General features: G+C 52.8%; 1 protein-coding gene across 2 annotated transcripts in view; it reads left to right on the top strand.

Moving 5' to 3' along the window:
• Positions 1–11,110: 11,110 nt before the first annotated feature.
• The window catches only part of P4HTM (prolyl 4-hydroxylase, transmembrane), a 76,129-nt gene continuing 67,904 nt past the window's right edge, over positions 11,111–19,335 (top strand). For both annotated transcript variants that reach the window (XM_083155585.1, XM_083155584.1), the window contains exons 1-2: positions 11,111–11,555; positions 15,901–15,982. In XM_083155585.1, the coding sequence (XP_083011711.1) occupies positions 11,211–11,555; positions 15,901–15,982 (427 nt within the window). In that variant the 5' untranslated portion in view covers positions 11,111–11,210. The remainder of the gene's footprint in view (positions 11,556–15,900; positions 15,983–19,335) is intronic.

Raw genomic sequence — 19,335 nt, 5'->3', positions numbered from 1 at the left:
GGTGATGCTGGTAACAGGAATACCCCAGTCTGCTATGTTATACAGAAGAAAATAACAATAGTCTGCAGGATTATTAGGTAGATGGGAATCTGAGTCTCACTGCATACCGCAATGACTAGACAAGGGGGGCCAAACTGCTCCTGGAGATCTATCAATGGTCCACGTTTCCCAGATCACCTAGCTGGTGCACAGGTGTAGTCATTACTAACTGTCACATTCCCCAGATCACCTGGCTGGTGCACAGGTGTAGTCATTACTAACTGTCACATTACCCAGATCACCTAGCTGGTGCACAGGTGTAGTCATTACTAACTGTCACATTCCCCAGATCACCTAGCTGGTGCACAGCTGTAGTCATTACTAACTCACATTCCCCAGATCACCTAGCTGGTGCACAGCTGTAGTCATTACTAACTCACATTCCCCAGATCACCTAGCTGGTGCACAGGTGTAGTCATTACTAACTGTCACATTTCCCAGGTCACCTAGCTGGTGCACAGCTGTAGTCATTACTAACTGCACATTCCCCAGATCACCTAGCTGCTGCACAGCTGTAGTCATTACTAACTGCACATTCCCCAGATCACCTAGCTGCTGCACAGCTGTAGTCATTACTAACTGTCACATTCCCCAGATCACCTGGCTGGTGCACAGGTGTAGTCATTACTAACTGTCACATTCCCCAGATCACCTAGCTGGTGCACAGGTGTAGTCATTACTAACTGTCACATTCCCCAGATCACCTGGCTGGTGCACAGGTGTAGTCATTACTAACTGTCACATTCCCCAGATCACCTAGCTGGTGCACAGGTGTAGTCATTACTAACTGTCACATTCCCCAGATCACCTAGCTGCTGCACAGCTGTAGTCATTACTAATTGTCACATTCCCCAGATCACCTAGCTGCTGCACAGCTGTAGTCATTACTAACTGTCACATTCCCCAGATCACCTAGCTGCTGCACAGCTGTAGTCATTACTAACTGTCACATTTCCCAGGTCACCTAGCTGGTGCACAGCTGTAGTCATTACTAACTGCACATTCCCCAGATCACCTAGCTGCTGCACAGCTGTAGTCATTACTAACTGTCACATTCCCCAGATCACCTAGCTGCTGCACAGCTGTAGTCATTACTAACTGTCACATTCCCCAGATCACCTAGCTGCTGCACAGTTGTAGTCATTACGAACTGTCACATTCCCCAGACCACCTAGCTGGTGCACAGCTGTAGTCATTACTGTCACATTCCCCAGATCACCTAGCTGGTGCACAGCTGTAGTCATTACTAACTGTCACATTCACCAGATCACCTAGCTGGTGCACAGGTGTAGTCATTACTAACTGTCACATTCCCCAGACCACCTAGCTGGTGCACAGCTGTAGTCATTACTGTCACATTCCCCAGATCACCTAGCTGGTGCACAGCTGTAGTCATTACTAACTCACATTCCCCAGATCACCTAGCTGGTGCACAGGTGTAGTCATTACTAACTGTCACATTTCCCAGGTCACCTAGCTGGTGCACAGCTGTAGTCATTACTAACTGCACATTCCCCAGATCACCTAGCTGCTGCACAGCTGTAGTCATTACTAACTGCACATTCCCCAGATCACCTAGCTACTGCACAGCTGTAGTCATTACTAACTGTCACATTCCCCAGATCACCTAGCTGCTGCACAGCTGTAGTCATTACTAACTGTCACATTCCCCAGATCACCTAGCTGCTGCACAGCTGTAGTCATTACTAACTGTCACATTCCCCAGATCACCTAGCTGCTGCACAGTTGTAGTCATTACTAGCGGTCACATTTCCCAGATCACCTAGCTGGTGCACAGCTGTAGTCATTACTAACTGTCACATTCCCCAGATCACCTAGCTGGTGCACAGGTGTAGTCATTACTAACTCACATTGTCAAACCTGCTGCATGCATTCCTACTATAGACCCACAGGTTGGCTGAGACACATGGCCTGTTGGTAGATCTTGAGGACAGGTTTGGCCACCCCCTGACCTACACTGTATTATATCTAGCACCACTACCTGGCCGGGGCCCTGCTCCAGCTGTCCGTGAAGCTGCCAACTGCCATTCTCCCCACACGGATGAAGCCACAGGCCAGACCCTCAGACCCCTTGCCCCATCCCTAGAGGCTCTGGCTGGTGTTGGATGGGGAACTAGCTCCAGCTATTCTAGACCTGCCTCTCCCCTAACTTAAAAGGTATCGTTGCCGTTGACTACCCCCTCCTGCAGTGAGCAACAATGCTCCTGGTGGCACACGCAATAGCTAGACGTGGCGGCGGTCCACACAAGTGTTTCATGATTCAATGGACATGGACTCCATGAAGGAGGCCGGGCACAGTGCTAGTACAGCGGGTCACCTGGCGGAAGTATGTGAGCCATGCAAGGGGATTTTCTGCTGGTTTCTTTCATAGGGCCCCGTGAGGTCTAAATCCACCTCTGTACTGAGGGGGAACAGTGCGACTTGCCCATGCTTCAGCCATTTACGGGGTGACTTAGACCTGTACATTCAAGTCTGCATTCGCTCCCCTGTCCAGTGGTGGGAGTCTACGCGCATTGAGTCGCCGACTGTGATATTGTCAATCGATGGGGAGCTTGGCGGCTGATTGACATGCAGGGGGCGTTCTGGGGTGGACACACCCACAAAAAAAACGCTGGGCAGAACACAGGTGTTCCACTGTCTACCCGGTGCGGATGGTGGACTTCACATGATGTCAGCGCCCGCCCCCATTTCAGAGAAGACCATGCAGACAAAAAGGAAGTCCTGGGTTCCCCTTCAGCTGCGCGCAGAGGGGAAAATAACCATTGATGGTAAGCAAGCGTCGCAGGCGGTTTCCACTTGTGAGCGGTTGTGTCCAACCAAAGATATGGGAGATACAATAGTGAATTTCTCGTCCAACTGTTGATACACAGAAGATTTGCTGGTCTGCGCCAGGATTAATTCTGACGCTAGCAAGTCATTAAAGTAAATATATTACATTTATAGTATATTTATAGAACTTTGTATTATTGTTTACTTCATTATTTATTATAAATTACCAATTTAATAAAAAATAAATCATCCGGAATTTTTTGGTCTGGACAACATTTGAAAGGTGATGGTTTGGGAAGCACATACATGTGTATTACGGGGCACATGTATCAAACTTAGTTCATACTTAAAGAAGCAAAAGGCCCAGACGAGATCCTCTTCCGACCAACATAAAGTCTCCTGATACTTCCCATGAAGCCTCCCTATCATCTCATTACAACACTGAATTAACCGAAGCGAGAGCAGCTCTCAATAGACGCTAATCATGCCGCAATCGTTACAACCAATGGGGCAACAAGCCAGGTAGAATGTTAGCAAAAGCCCCACGAGAACAACATGCAATTATGTCCTCAATAAAAGATGAACACGGTAAGACCCACAATGTGACTGAAAATATCACAGATTCCTTCCAGTCATATTACACCAAACTCTAGAACATTAATACATAGACAATACCAGAAACACCGCATCTCCTGAAGAAGCCGTGTCACAATATCTTCCATCTCTCCACTACCCCTCCCTGTCTCCAGAGGAGGCCACCCGCTTGATCTGCCATTTCTATTGGAGGAAGGCGATCAGGTGATTTCATCATCCCCGACAGGTAAAAGACCCTGCCCAGAGGCCTGTCACATGCCTATTATAAAACCTTTAACCCTTTCAGGTCCAACGTGTAGGCAGGCTCAGCAGCCCCAGCGCTAGTAGCAGATTCAATGGGGAGACACTTTAAACTAATGCTGGCCACACATCAGACCAACTTTCCTCCAACCATACAACTAGTTGGTTGGATGGAATAAAAACCTGGTACGGGATAGGAGCAAATGTAATTTTTAATTAAGTCTTTTGTTTCCCAAATAGGAAAATGGACAACAAGTGTCACTCAGACGATGTACTGTAGTTGGACCTGTTTGATTTAAACAATTTAACTGAATGTTTCTGTCCATTCTCCTGAGTTTGTGAGCAAATTTCTTATTGGCATTTGCCCCCATACAGTACCAGATTTTCAATCCAACCAACCAACTAGTTGGATGGTTGAAGGAAAGTTGGTCTGATGTGTGGCCAGCATAAGACATTAACATCGTTCAACTTTGTATGTAGAACATTTGTGAATAATAAATAAAATTCCAAATAAATGCACTGCAGAGGGTTAAGGATAAATTCGCACCTCTAATGACTAGAGCGTACCTGAGTTTTAGATACTAAAACAGTCCCTTGAAGCAGATATAACGGTCATACCAAAGAGTGGTAAAGACCCTACCTTATGTCCTAGCTATAGACCCATCTCACTCCTTACCGCTGACATGAAAATGTATCGCCAAACTAATGGCCAATCGCCTGAAGCTTCAGCTCCCTCCGCTGGTTCACAATGACTAGTTGCGTTGTCCTTAGCGAAACCAACCTGAAGTCATCAACTGGATTCGCAATGACTCTCATCTGCACAATCAATAATGCTAAGATAGATAGACAGACAGACAGATTGGGCTTGGGATCTTACGTGTCCTGTCTACTGTACTGCAGTCACACGTCTCCTGATTAACGATGGGCCCTCGGTGTCTGCAACAAGCGATCCCAGATTGGGCTCAGGATCTTGCGTGTCCTGTCCAATAGGGGATTCCCTCTTCCCATCAATAACAGCCTGTTGCTGACTCCACCCACTATGTTGATGCCACCACCAGGCTCCTACCATGTGGCACCTGGGACCAAGTTATTGCTCTGTATTGCTCAACGCGCTGCTGGCACACCTCCTGGCTGGCTTCAGGTGGTCCCCATTGGTCACTGATCATTGACCAGGCCCAACACTAAGTCCCAGATATACTTCCGATCATCCCGTCAGGATGCTACCTGTCAGAATTCCGACGTTGAGATCTACAGTGATGTTAAACCAGTGTTTTTGTCACCGACAGGGATTCCGGCACTGGAAATTCGACCACCGGCATCCCAACATCTTTTTTTAGTTTAGTCTTGTTATTTATTTGTCTGTCCATTTTCACCGTTTGTCACACTGCATAGCGCCCTATTCCTCCTATCTGCAACTTTTTGCACAACATTTTTGCCTCGGAATCCTCCTTTCCATCTCCTAATTAGCCTCCTTACCAAGTTTGGAGCCATTCTGGGTGTTAGATCAAGCTAGAGATAACTAAGGGGAACAGGGGAAGTTGTATATAAAACAGATCACCAACAGTCTGAGTGTGCATGTAAAACACTGTGAGACGTGACAAAGACCAGCTCTGGGGCTGTTATCTCGCAGGGAATGTGTCTGGATGTTAGAAATGTTGGCTCTCAACTTTGTTTTGATAATTCCAAGATTGCCGTTATATTTAGAGAGAACGTGGAGGTCTCTGCTGGTGTGCAATACACTACCCAAAGCACCTCATTCACCTTCCATTCTTTCCCTTTCCAGTGTGGAGCTTCTTGCTTATGCTGCCCCTGCAAAATCCCGGGTTTTTGTTCCCGTGGTTTTGGCGGGGCATAGAGCATCTCCGCTCTACAGACCCCATTCATTCTGCACCTTAGACCTGGGAAATTCCCGTGTCTGCCCTGTTCACACTGCTTCCCCTGGTATGCCTGCCCTCAAGTATGTGGCATCTAATAACAGCTTTGATTGGCTGTTTAAAAAGCAGCTTTGAGCAATGCAATAAACTTGCTTTTTTTGCATTTTCTGAGCAAAACCCAGGTCTAGCCTGTTCACACTGCCATATACCCTGTATTACCCAGGAAAAACCCTGCAAAAAACCTGTGTGTAATTCCCAGGGCATAACATCCGGGAATTTCACAAAGACCCTTTCACACAGAGACACGACACAGGAAATTACTGCTCGCCCTGGCAAATACCCGGGTTTTTGCGGCAGTGAGAACGGGGTATTAGAAGGTACACTGTTTAAAGCATTGATGGGTAACAGGTGGCCCCCTCTGGAGACCCCCAGCTTCTTCCTACTTACATGGTTAAAAAAGGTGATTAGAATCCGTAAAGAAATGTGATGGACAGAAATATACCTACGATACCCAGGTACTGAATAACTGGAACAGGTAATAATATCAGCGCAAAGGCCGTTCCTACTTCCTACTCTAGTCCATATTATGCGCTATGACCTCTTATATTTAACATTGCATTTTATGCGTTGTATATCTGCTTTCACAATGGCAGAACCCCTTATGCCAGCAGCATTATGGGAATTGTAAAGAGGATTTTGTAGTGTCCAGCAGCATGCGTAACTATGATGTGAGATTAATGTTGGGGTTACCGCCCGTCCGGAGGGGAGGCATTCCCAGACTAAGTAACTACCTGGAATCAGTCTAGAGTCGGCAATGGTGGCTCCTGATTGGCTGCTGGACCGTGAGCCAGCACAAGATTTCAAATAGCCATGGACTTGCTCTGATAAAGCCGGGCTCTCCATCTGACGGGTGCCGGACGCGGTTCCGACAGTTGGGATCCCGACTGTCAAAACGCCATCAGACGGGTGACCGACGGCCACCCGCTATTTTCTCTCGTGGGGGTCCACGACCCCCATAGAGGGAGAATAGAATAGGTGGCGAGCACAGCGAGCCCGCAAGGGGCTTTGTTGCGCTCACCATGATGTCTTGAGTCCAGGCAGTCTGGATCCCGACATCGGGCTAATGACTGTCGGAAACCCTATACCACACCCATCTGACATGGACCCCAGTTAGTGTACAGCATTTCCTCGCATGGATCGGTTCCCTTGGCACACCACCATTCCCAATTGTAGTCCATTCGGCCTGTAAAGTATGAACAATTCATCTGAATGAAAAGCATTGTGAAAAAATCAGTGACCTTTTCATGCGTCAACCATTGCCTAGTGCGCGTGTCGACCTTTTGTCAATACCAACCCTGTGGCTTTGACAACTAATAACGGTGGACTTATTTACTGTTCACCTAATTGCTGTCGATCTAACATCCGGAATCAGATAACAGAAGCATGCACCAGGGCCGTAAATAGGTGTGTGGCCATACAGCACTGTGTCTCCCAGCCAGCTGCACGGATACCGATCGGCACTCACCCCTGTGTCCCTGTGACTCGGCGCTCTGCTCAGCAGGGTGCGCTGTGATTTAGGGCCCTACACACTGGGTCACTTTGAGCTGAAAGCCGCTCAGTTTACTCATTTAAGTCGCCGCCCAGTCTGTAAGGGACAGTGGTGAACGATTTTTCCCATAGGTCAGCATACACGCTGGGAAAGAACGCCCGGTGTGTATGCACATTTACTAAGGATCCGCTGGCTAGGAAACACAGTGCAGTGCAGAGGAGGAGATGTGATCGCACTTACACAGGGGTGGGGGAAATGGCTGACACAGCTGGCGTTAAGGAAGGGGGCAGGGCTGACACAGCTGGCGTTAAGGAAGGGGGGCAGGGCTGACACAGCTGGCGTTAAGGAAGGGGGCAGGGCTGACACAGCTGGCGTTAAGGAAGGGGGGCAGGGCTGACACAGGTGGCGTTAAGGAAGGGGGGCAGGACTGACACTGGTGGCGTTAAGGAAGGGGGCAGGGCTGACACAGCTGGCGTTAAGGAAGGGGGGCAGGGCTGACACAGTTGGCGTTAAGGAAGGGGGGCAGGGCTGACACAGCTGGCATTAAGGAAGGGGGGCAGGGCTGACACAGCTGGCATTAAGGAAGGGGGCAGGGCTGTCACAGGTGGCTCTAAGGAAGGGGGCAGGGCTGACACAGCTGGCGTTAAGGAAGGGGGGCAGGGCTGACACAGGTGGCGTTAAGGAAGGGGGGCAGGACTGACACAGGTGGCGTTAAGGAAGGGGGGCAGGGCTGACACAGCTGGCGTTAAGGAAGGGGGGCAGGGCTGACACAGCTGGCATTAAGGAAGGGGGCAGGACTGACACAGCTGGCGTTAAGGAAGGGGGGCAGGGCTGACACAGGTGGCGTTAAGGAAGGGGGGCAGGACTGACACAGGTGGCGTTAAGGAAGGGGGGCAGGACTGACACTGGTGGCGTTAAGGAAGGGGGCAGGGCTGACACAGCTGGCGTTAAGGAAGGGGGGCAGGGCTGACACAGCTGGCATTAAGGAAGGGGGGCAGGGCTGACACAGCTGGCATTAAGGAAGGGGGCAGGGCTGACACAGCTGGCGTTAAGGAAGGGGGGCAGGGCTGACACAGGTGGCGTTAAGGAAGGGGGGCAGGACTGACACAGGTGGCGTTAAGGAAGGGGGGCAGGACTGACACTGGTGGCGTTAAGGAAGGGGGCAGGGCTGACACAGCTGGCGTTAAGGAAGGGGGGCAGGGCTGACACAGTTGGCGTTAAGGAAGGGGGGCAGGGCTGACACAGCTGGCATTAAGGAAGGGGGGCAGGGCTGACACAGCTGGCATTAAGGAAGGGGGCAGGGCTGTCACAGGTGGCTCTAAGGAAGGGGGCAGGGCTGATACAGGTGGCTTTAAGGAAGGGGGCAGGGCTGATACAGGTGGCATTAAGGAAGGGGGCAGGGCTGACACAGCTGGCGTTGAGGAAGGGGGGCAGGGCTGACACAGCTGGCGTTAAGAAAGGGGGGCAGGGCTGACACAGCTGGCATTAAGGAAGGGGGGCAGGGCTGACACAGCTGGCATTAAGGAAGGGGGGCAGGGCTGTCACAGGTGGCGTTAAGGAAGGGGGCAGGGCTGATACAGCTGGCATTAAGGAAGGGGGCAGGGCTGACACAGCTGGCGTAAAGGAAGGGTGGCAGGGCTGACACAGCTGGCATTAAAGAAGGGGGCAGGGCTGACACAGCTGGCGTTAAGGAAGGGGGGCAGGGCTGTCACAGGTGGCGTTAAGGAAGGGGGCAGGGCTGATACAGGTGGTTTTAAGGAAGGGGGTCAGGGCTGACACAGGTGGCTCTAAGAAAGGGGGCAGGGCTGACACAGGTGGCATTAAGGAAGGGGGGCAGGGCTGACACAGGTGGCGTTAAGGAAGGGGGGCAGGGCTGACAGCTGGCATTAAGGAAGGGGGGCAGGGCTGACACAGCTGGCATTAAGGAAGGGGGGCAGGGCTGTCACAGGTGGCGTTAAGGAAGGGGGCAGGGCTGACACAGGTGGCTCTAAGAAAGGGGGCAGGGCTGACACAGGTGGCATTAAGGAAGGGGGTCAGGGCTGACACAGCTGGCGTTAAGGAAGGGGGGCAGGGCTGACACAGCTAGCGTTAAGGAAGGGGGGCAGGGCTGACACAGGTGGCGTTAAGGAAGGGGGGCAGGACTGACACAGGTGGCGTTAAGGAAGGGGGGCAGGACTGACACTGGTGGCGTTAAGGAAGGGGGCAGGGCTGACACAGCTGGCGTTAAGGAAGGGGGGCAGGGCTGACACAGTTGGCGTTAAGGAAGGGGGGCAGGGCTGACACAGCTGGCATTAAGGAAGGGGGGCAGGGCTGACACAGCTGGCATTAAGGAAGGGGGCAGGGCTGTCACAGGTGGCTCTAAGGAAGGGGGCAGGGCTGATACAGGTGGCTTTAAGGAAGGGGGCAGGGCTGATACAGGTGGCATTAAGGAAGGGGGCAGGGCTGACACAGCTGGCGTTGAGGAAGGGGGGCAGGGCTGACACAGCTGGCGTTAAGGAAGGGGGGCAGGGCTGACACAGCTGGCATTAAGGAAGGGGGGCAGGGCTGACACAGCTGGCATTAAGGAAGGGGGGCAGGGCTGTCACAGGTGGCGTTAAGGAAGGGGGCAGGGCTGATACAGCTGGCATTAAGGAAGGGGGCAGGGCTGACACAGCTGGCGTAAAGGAAGGGTGGCAGGGCTGACACAGCTGGCATTAAAGAAGGGGGCAGGGCTGACACAGCTGGCGTTAAGGAAGGGGGGCAGGGCTGTCACAGGTGGCGTTAAGGAAGGGGGCAGGGCTGATACAGGTGGTTTTAAGGAAGGGGGTCAGGGCTGACACAGGTGGCTCTAAGAAAGGGGGCAGGGCTGACACAGGTGGCATTAAGGAAGGGGGGCAGGGCTGACACAGGTGGCGTTAAGGAAGGGGGGCAGGGCTGACAGCTGGCATTAAGGAAGGGGGGCAGGGCTGACACAGCTGGCATTAAGGAAGGGGGGCAGGGCTGTCACAGGTGGCGTTAAGGAAGGGGGCAGGGCTGACACAGGTGGCTCTAAGAAAGGGGGCAGGGCTGACACAGGTGGCATTAAGGAAGGGGGTCAGGGCTGACACAGGTGGCTCTAAGGAAGGGGGCAGGGCTGACACAGCTGGCGTTAAGGAAGGGGGCAGGGCTGACACAGGTGGCGTTAAGGAAGGGGGCAGGGCTGACACAGCTGGCGTTAAGGAAGGGGGGCAGGGCTGTCACAGGTGGCGTTAAGGAAGGGGGCAGGGCTGACACAGGTGGCTCTAAGAAAGGGGGCAGGGCTGACACAGGTGGCATTAAGGAAGGGGGTCAGGGCTGACACAGGTGGCTCTAAGGAAGGGGGCAGGGCTGACACAGCTGGCGTTAAGGAAGGGGGGCAGGGCTGACACAGGTGGCTCTAAGGAAGGGGGCAGGGCTGACACAGGTGGCATTAAGGAAGGGGGCAGGGCTGACACAGCTGGCATTAAAGAAGGGGGCAGGGCTGATATGGGTGTCTTTAAGGAAATGGGCAGGGCTGACACAGGTGGCTCTAAGAAAGGGGGACACTACTCCTGTTGACTTATGTGCCCACAGGGGAACCTGGTGCAGTGTATCTTAGGGGCTGTACTTGGCGCAGAATGTACAAGTAGCACTGTGTGTGTGGTGTAATGTGAATAATGGACACTACTATGTGAATTGGTACTATTATGCCCCTTTTTCCATGTGCACCATGTACATGATATTGTAGTGGTTGTTAGAGAAGTATGCTGGGGGTTGGCACATGCCCAGGACTTAGCATGCTCCTGAGGTAGGCAGCCTGTGATTGTGCATCTGCTCTGGGACCTATAGCCAGGGCATGCTTGGACTTTTGGTTCTACAACAGCTGGCCTGACTGGATTATATTCCAATACACAGGACATGTGACACCCAGGGGGGATTCCATCCTTCATGCTGCAGACACAGAGGAGGAGGAGGGGGGAGGATTACTGTACACTGTGACTGACAGCCAGGCTGCAGCCCGGTCTCCTAGTAACCGCCCAGGTCCCCCGTGACGTCATGTGCCCGCCCCCAGGTGACAGGAGCAGGTAGCAGCAGCAGCAGCGCGCGCCGTCTCCCGGGTAACCGGCTGCTGTCAGGCCGGGGATGGGATGGAGGCCCCGGGGAGCGCAGGCTCGGTGACCGGGAGGGACACCCCGCCGCACCAGGAGGAGCCCCCGCCGGTCCGGGACAGGCTGGCCGGCATACAGAAGGGGAACAGCGTGTGCTCCCGCTCGTACTTCGTGGTGGTGATGGTGTTCGTGCATGTGTACATCCTGAATGTCATCGCGCTGCTGCTCTATGTGTACTACACCAACGGCGGCCAGTCCGAGGCCGACACCCCCGGGGCCCCGGGCCCCGCTCCTGCACCGGCACTACAGCACCGGCCGCCGCGGCTCCGGCACGATGACACCGCCGGACCCTACACCTACCTGCCACGGCTGGAGGGCATCAAGGTGAGTAGCACTGAGATCACAGGCAGGCTCCCCCTCCTACCCCAGTACCCTCTGCAAGGTGCCCCTGACATCACAGGCAGGCTCCTCCTCCTACCCCACTACCCCCAGGCCCCAGCCAGGTGCCACTGACATCACATGCAGGCTCCTCCTCCTACCCCAGTACCCCCAGCCAGGTGCCACTGACATGCCCCTCCCCATCACAGGCAGGCTCCTCCTCCTACCCCACTACCCCCAGCCAGGTGCCACTGACATCACAGGCAGGCTCCTCCTCCTACCCCAGTACCCCCAGCCAGGTGCCCCTGCCCATCACAGGCAGGCTCCTCCTCCTACCCCAGTACCCCCAGCCAGGTGCCCCTGACATCACAGGCAGGCTCCTCCTCCTACCCCAGTACCCCCAGCCAGGTGCCCCTGCCCATCACAGGCAGGCTCCTCCTCCTACCCCAGTACCCCCAGCCAGGTGCCCCTGACATCACATGCAGGCTCCTCCTCCTACCCCAGTACCCCCAGCCAGGTGCCACTGACATCACAGGCAGGCTCCTCCTCCTACCCCAGTACCCCCAGCCGGGTGCCACTGACATCACAGGCAGGAATCAGATCCTCCTCCTACCCCAGTACCCCCAGCCAGGTGCCCCTGACATCACAGGCAGGCTCCCCCTCCTACCCCAGTACCCCCAGCCAGGTGCCCCTGACATCACAGGCAGGCTCCTCCTCCTACCCCAGTACCCCCAGCCAGGTGCCCCTGACATCACAGGCAGGCTCCTCCTCCTACCCCAGTACCCCCAGCCAGGTGCCACTGACATGCCCCTCCCCATCACAGGCAGGCTCCTCCTCCTACCCCAGTACCCCCAGCCAGGTGCCCCTGACATCACAGGCAGGCTCCTCCTCCTACCCCAGTACCCCCAGCCAGGTGCCCCTGACATCACAGGCAGGCTCCTCCTCCTACCCCAGTACCCCCAGCCAGGTGCCCCTGACATCACAGGCAGGCTCCTCCTCCTACCCCAGTACCCCCAGCCAGGTGCCCCTGACATCACAGGCAGGCTCCTCCTCCTACCCCAGTACCCCCAGCCAGGTGCCCCTGCCCATCACAGGCAGGCTCCTCCTCCTACCCCAGTACCCCCAGCCAGGTGCCCCTGACATCACATGCAGGCTCCTCCTCCTACCCCAGTACCCCCAGCCAGGTGCCACTGACATCACAGGCAGGCTCCTCCTCCTACCCCAGTACCCCCAGCCGGGTGCCACTGACATCACAGGCAGGAATCAGATCCTCCTCCTACCCCAGTACCCCCAGCCAGGTGCCCCTGACATCACAGGCAGGCTCCCCCTCCTACCCCAGTACCCCCAGCCAGGTGCCCCTGACATCACAGGCAGGCTCCTCCTCCTACCCCAGTACCCCCAGCCAGGTGCCCCTGACATCACAGGCAGGCTCCTCCTCCTACCCCAGTACCCCCAGCCAGGTGCCACTGACATGCCCCTCCCCATCACAGGCAGGCTCCTCCTCCTACCCCAGTACCCCCAGCCAGGTGCCCCTGACATCACAGGCAGGCTCCTCCTCCTACCCCAGTACCCCCAGCCAGGTGCCCCTGACATCACAGGCAGGCTCCTCCTCCTACCCCAGTACCCCCAGCCAGGTGCCCCTGACATCACAGGCAGGCTCCTCCTCCTACCCCAGTACCCCCAGCCAGGTGCCCCTGACATCACAGGCAGGCTCCTCCTCCTACCCCAGTACCCCCAGCCAGGTGCCCCTGACATCACAGGCAGGCTCCTCCTCCTACCCCAGTACCCCCAGCCAGGTGCCACTGACATCACAGGCAGGCTCCTCCTCCGTCCTACCCCAGTACCCCCAGCCAGGTGCCACTGACATCACAGGCAGGCTCCTCCTCCGTCCTACCCCAGTACCCCCAGCCAGGTGCCACTGAGATCACAGGCAGGCTCCTCCTCCTACCCCAGTACCCCCAGCCAGGTGCCCCTGACATCACAGGCAGGCTCCTCCTCCTACCCCAGTACCCCCAGCCAGGTGCCACTGACATCACAGGCAGGCTCCTCCTCCTACCCCAGTACCCCCAGCCAGGTGCCCCTGACATCACAGGCAGGCTCCTCCTCCTACCCCAGTACCCCCAGCCAGGTGCCCCTGACATCACAGGCAGGCTCCTCCTCCTACCCCAGTACCCCCAGCAAGGTGCCCCTGAGATCACAGGCAGGCTCCTCCTCCTACCCCAGTACTCCCAGCCAGGTGCCACTGACAACACAGGCAGGCTCCTCCTCCTACCCCAGTACCCCCAGCAAGGTGCCCCTGACATCACAGGCAGGCTCCTCCTCCTATCCCAGTACCCCCAGCCAGGTGCCACTGACCTTACAGGCAGGCTCCTCCTCCTACCCCAGTACCTCCAGCCAGGTGCCCCTGCCCATCACAGGCAGGCTCCTCCTCCTACCCCAGTACCTCCAGCCAGGTGCCACTGCCCATCACAGGCAGGCTCCTCCTCCTACCCCAGTACCCCCAGCAAGGTGCCACTGACATCACAGGCAGGATCCTCCTCCTACCCCAGTACCCCCAGCCAGGTGCCACTAACATCACAGGCAGGCTCCTCCTCCTACCCCAGTACCCCCAGCCAGGTACCACTGACATCACAGGCAGGCTCCTCCTCCTACCCCAGTACCCCCAGCCAGGTGCCACTGACATCACAGGCAGGCTTCTCCTCCTACCCCAGTACCCCCAGCCAGGTGCCACTGACATCACAGGCAGGCTCCTCCTCCTCCTACCCCAGTACCCCCAGCCAGGTGCCACTGACATCACAGGCAGGCTCCTCCTCCTACCCCAGTACCCCCAGCAAGGTGCCACTGACATCACAGGCAGGCTCCTCCTCCTCCTACCCCAATACCCCCAGCCAGGTTCCACTGACATCACAGGCAGGCTCCTCCTCCTACCCCAATACCCCCAGCCAGCTGCCACTGACATCACAGGCAGGCTCCTCCTCCTACCCCAGTACCCCCAGCCAGGTGCCCCTGACATCACAGTCAGGCTCCTCCTCCTCCTACCCCAATACCCCCAGCCAGGTGCCACTGACATCACAGGCAGGCTCCTCCTCCTACCCCAGTACCCCCAGCCAGGTGCCACTTACATCACAGGCAGGCTCCTCCTCCTACCCCAGTACCCCCAGCCAGGTGCCACTGACATCACAGGCAGGCTCCTCCTCCTACCCCAATACCCCAGCCAGGTGCCATTGACATCACAGGCAGGCTCCTCCTCCTACCCCTCTACCCCCAGCCAGGTGCCACTGACATCACAGGCAGGCTCCTCCTCCTACCCCACTACCCCCAGCCAGGTGCCAATGACATGCCCCTTCCCATCACAGACACATCTGTACCCAGTTGCCCTTTACCACTCATCTATAAACCTCTTTAGCACTGACTATTGGAGGCAGGTTCATCTAAATACCCAGATTTCAGTGACTGTTGAAGACAAGTTCCTCCAAATACCCCCAGCCAGTGAAGGTGGACTCCCCAACAAACTCTTATACCTGTTGGAAGTTGTCTAATGCACATACCCAGATAACACTCACCAGTATGGGCATGATCCTCCACACACCCTAATTACTTGGGGGCAGACAGGTGACCCTGGTTCCAATATGTCACAATCTGTGGTTCTGATTCGGTCACCGCCCCCTTCTAATTATGGGTGCAGTGGTTCCTTGGTGCATTCCCCCATTAGTGATCTGTCGTGCCATAATGCACAAGGAACCAGCGTAGTAGATTCCTGAGTCATGGACCGTGATCACAGTGGGTGGCACAGCGGGTGGCACGCACCGTAAATAAACTGTTATTTATTAGAGTTCCCATTTTATCATTGCCTTTCAGTGGCTATGATGAACCCGTGGTAACACAACGTAACTTCCCCGCAGCCTCACAACTAAGTGTTCTGGTCTGAAGTCATCACATGTGGAATACTTAGTGTTAGCCTGACGTTACACAATGGGGACTTTACATCCTTGCTCTGATCTTGCCTTAATCTTAGATTTCTGCGTTGTTTCTGATTCGTGGGGAGGAATGCGACTTAACCTCCTATGACTCCGGCATCTCAGATACCAGAGCCGACGTCACAATCCCCTCAGACCCCATCAGTTCATGTTACCATATGACTAGGCAATTCTTATTGTCATGTATATATTGTGTCACCAGCCTGTATATCAGACCACGGTTTGCATTATAACAAGGATGGCAGACAGATGAACTAACATTTCAGAACCAAGTTGCAGGCGTCTAAAGGGGTGCGATAAGAGTCTGCCAATGCGCACTTCCAGGCAGGTATGTGTTCTGTATACAATGTATTACACCTGTGTCCATCTTCCAGGTCGGCCACAGACAGAAGGTGGAGCTGGTTCACAACAGAATGCACGAGATGAGGACTCTTAGCCTAAAGCCTCTTCTGTTTGGTAAAGAGATTTGCTTCCTATACCGGGGACTGTTAATGTGTAAAATGCCGGCGTTAGGGAGGGTAATCGTCTTAATGCCTCCACCAGCCTCTGCGCTTTTATTAAAATGGGATGTTGCAGGGGTGGGCCGCAAACCAGACGCTGTATAATCCCGTGCAGAGAGGGGCAGAGGTCACAGGAAACCGATCAGCCGTAATCTGGTACGTTATCACTCTGTCTCCATACTCCGCCATGGCACTGTGGCAGATACAAGTCATGTCCCTACAGTATCTGTGCGAGAAGTAACGCTGCAACACCTCTGCTATAGTCTTACAATATTTATTATTACGTATTGGAGAGAGATAAAGTGCCAGCCAGTCAGCTCCTAACTGTAATTTTTCCAAACAGCCCAGTGAAGACATAAAGGGTGAGATTTAATAGGATGAGAGATTCAGAAAGTGAGAGATTTTGTGGGAAATCTCCAGGTTTTTTTAAAGCGGCAATCATTTACACTGCAAAATCAGTTTGATTTTGAAGTGTAAATGATTGCCGCTTTAAAAAAAACCTGGAGATTTCCCCCAAAATCTCTCATTTTCTGAATCTCTCATCCTATTAAATCTCACCCAAAGTGCCTGACTCAGACCTGATTTGTCTCCCCTTTGGTAATAAAAGTCAGTCTAGACTTTTATTCCGGCCGGCATATTTGCGCATGCCCGAATACCAAACATCGGGGACGAATTCAGCACATAATGACTGTCTCTGAATCAGCACCAAAGTGGAGATAAAGTAGAAGGTGATAACACACCAGCCAATCAGCTGTGTTTGAAAGATGATAGGAGGTGATTGGCTGGTGCGTTACCACATCCTACTTTATCTCTTCACCAGGCTTAATACGCCTGCCCCTGTGTTTGGAAAAATGACAGAAGCTGATTGGTTGGTACTTTATCTCTCTCCAAGCTAGGTGTTCTGTGCACCATGACTTTATCCTGTAAATATAGGCCGCTATTATACAAGCCCCTAATTACCAAACAGTATTAGTGGAGACGATGTAGCCCAAAATATTCAGATATTGATTTTATTTATTTATTTTTAATTACGACTTCTTGGTAAACTTGCTTTAACCCTCGAGTGACGAGTGAATTTGTCAAAATTGGTGTGAAAATTGCCAAGCAAACATCTGTATTCACCATAATGACCGGTAATGTTACCTTATATAGGAAATATCATCTCGTTTTACACATCATTTTTAATTTGAATTTATATAACACATGTGAGTGACACTGGAATTTTTATTGGATATTTAGCACATATTTAGGACTATTTTATCATTGAACATCCACGTGGACTCGGATGGTGCGCGGTGAAGTCATCCTGAGGCATGTCACATGAAGCAATACGGTCTACGTGCTCAGGGGTCCACATTGACACACAAAATGACCTATTTATATGCCAACCTTTCATCAGTGTCAACCTAGACCAGGCATGTCCAAACCATGGCCCTCCAGCTGTTGTAAAACTACATGACCCATCATGCCTTGCCACAGTTTTGCTATTAGGGAATGTTAAACTATTGCAAGGCATGCTGGTATGTGTAGTTTCACCACAGCTGAAGGGCCATAGTTTGGACATACCTGACCTAGACAGTGTCTATACTTTGATCCATACCCAAGTCAGCCGCCACAGAACCTGTGTGTTGTATTATGCGTCCCAGGCTGTAGGAATAGTATGGCAGCCCTATTTATATAGAATTCTTTGGTATATTTTCCCCAGCAATAGCTCTCAGAGACACTGGGATATTAGCGCAGGTCGCCAGGACAGTGAGCTTACAGCTGGCCACACCGACCTCACCTTTTACATCTAGTAACAGTGTTATGTAGGAAGTGATCGTTCAGAAACATTTTAAATTAAAAATCTAATTGGCTTTTTAAAAAAACAATTACAGTTGGGTGTGTACGTACTGTAACAGAACGTGCATCCTCTGCTATACAGTTGGGTGTGTACGTACTGTAACAGAACATGCGTCCACTTCTATACAGTTGGGTGTGTACGTACTGTAACAGAACATGTATCCACTGCTATACAGTTTGGTGTGTACGTACTGTAACAGAACATGTATCCTCTGCTATACAGTTTGGTGTGTACGTACTGTAACAGAACATGTATCCACTGCTGTACAGTTTGGTGTGTACGTACTGTAACAGAACATGTATCCACTGCTATACAGTTTGGTGTGTACGTACTGTAACAGAACGTGCATCCTCTGCTATACAGTTGGGTGTGTATGTACTGTAACAGAACATGTATCCACTGCTATACAGTTGGGTGTGTACGTACTGTAACAGAACGTGCATCCTCTGCTATACAGTTGGGTGTGTATGTACTGTAACAGAACATGTATCCACTGCTATACAGTTTGGTGTGTACGTACTGTAACAGAACGTGCATCCTCTGCTATACAGTTGGGTGTGTATGTACTGTAACAGAACATGTATCCACTGCTATACAGTTTGGTGTGTACGTACTGTAACAGAACGTGCATCCTCTGCTATACAGTTGGGTGTGTATGTACTGTAACAGAACATGTATCCACTGCTATACAGTTTGGTGTGTACGTACTGTAACAGAACGTGCATCCTCTGCTATACAGTTGGGTGTGTATGTACTGTAACAGAACATGTATCCACTGCTATACAGTTGGGTGTGTACGTACTGTAACAGATTGTGCATCCTCTGCTATACAGTTGGGTGTGTACGTACTGTAACAGAACATGCATCCTCTGCTATACAGTTGGGTGTGTACGTACTGTAACAGAACATGCATCCACTGCTATACAGTTGGGTGTGTACGTACTGTAACAGAACGTGTATCCTCTGCTATACAGTTGGGTGTGTACGTACTGTAACAGAACGTGCATCCACTGCTATACAGTTGGGTGTGTACGTACTGTAACAGAACGTGCATCCACTGCTATACAGTTGGGTGTGTACGTACTGTAACAGAACATGCATCCTCTGCTATACAGTTGGGTGTGTACGTACTGTAACAGAACAGGCATCCTCTGCTATACAGTTGGGTGTGTACGTACTGTAACAGGCATCCTCTGATATACAGTTGGGTGTGTACGTACTGTAACAGAACGTGCATCCACTGCTATGCAGTTGGGTGTGTACGTACTGTAACAGAACGTGCATCCACTGCTGTACAGTTGGGTGTGTACGTACTGTAACAGAACGTGCATCCACTGCTGTACAGTTGGGTGTGTACGTACTGTAACAGAACAGGCATCCACTGCTATACAGTTGGGTGTGTACGTACTGTAACAGAACGTGTATCCTCTGCTATACAGTTGGGTGTGTACGTACTGTAACAGAAA

This window comes from Crinia signifera, chromosome 8 (assembly GCF_055691185.1).
Source record: "Crinia signifera chromosome 8, ASM5569118v1, whole genome shotgun sequence".
Taxonomy (NCBI): domain Eukaryota; kingdom Metazoa; phylum Chordata; class Amphibia; order Anura; family Myobatrachidae; genus Crinia; species Crinia signifera.
This window is presented reverse-complemented; position numbering and strand designations above follow the sequence as displayed.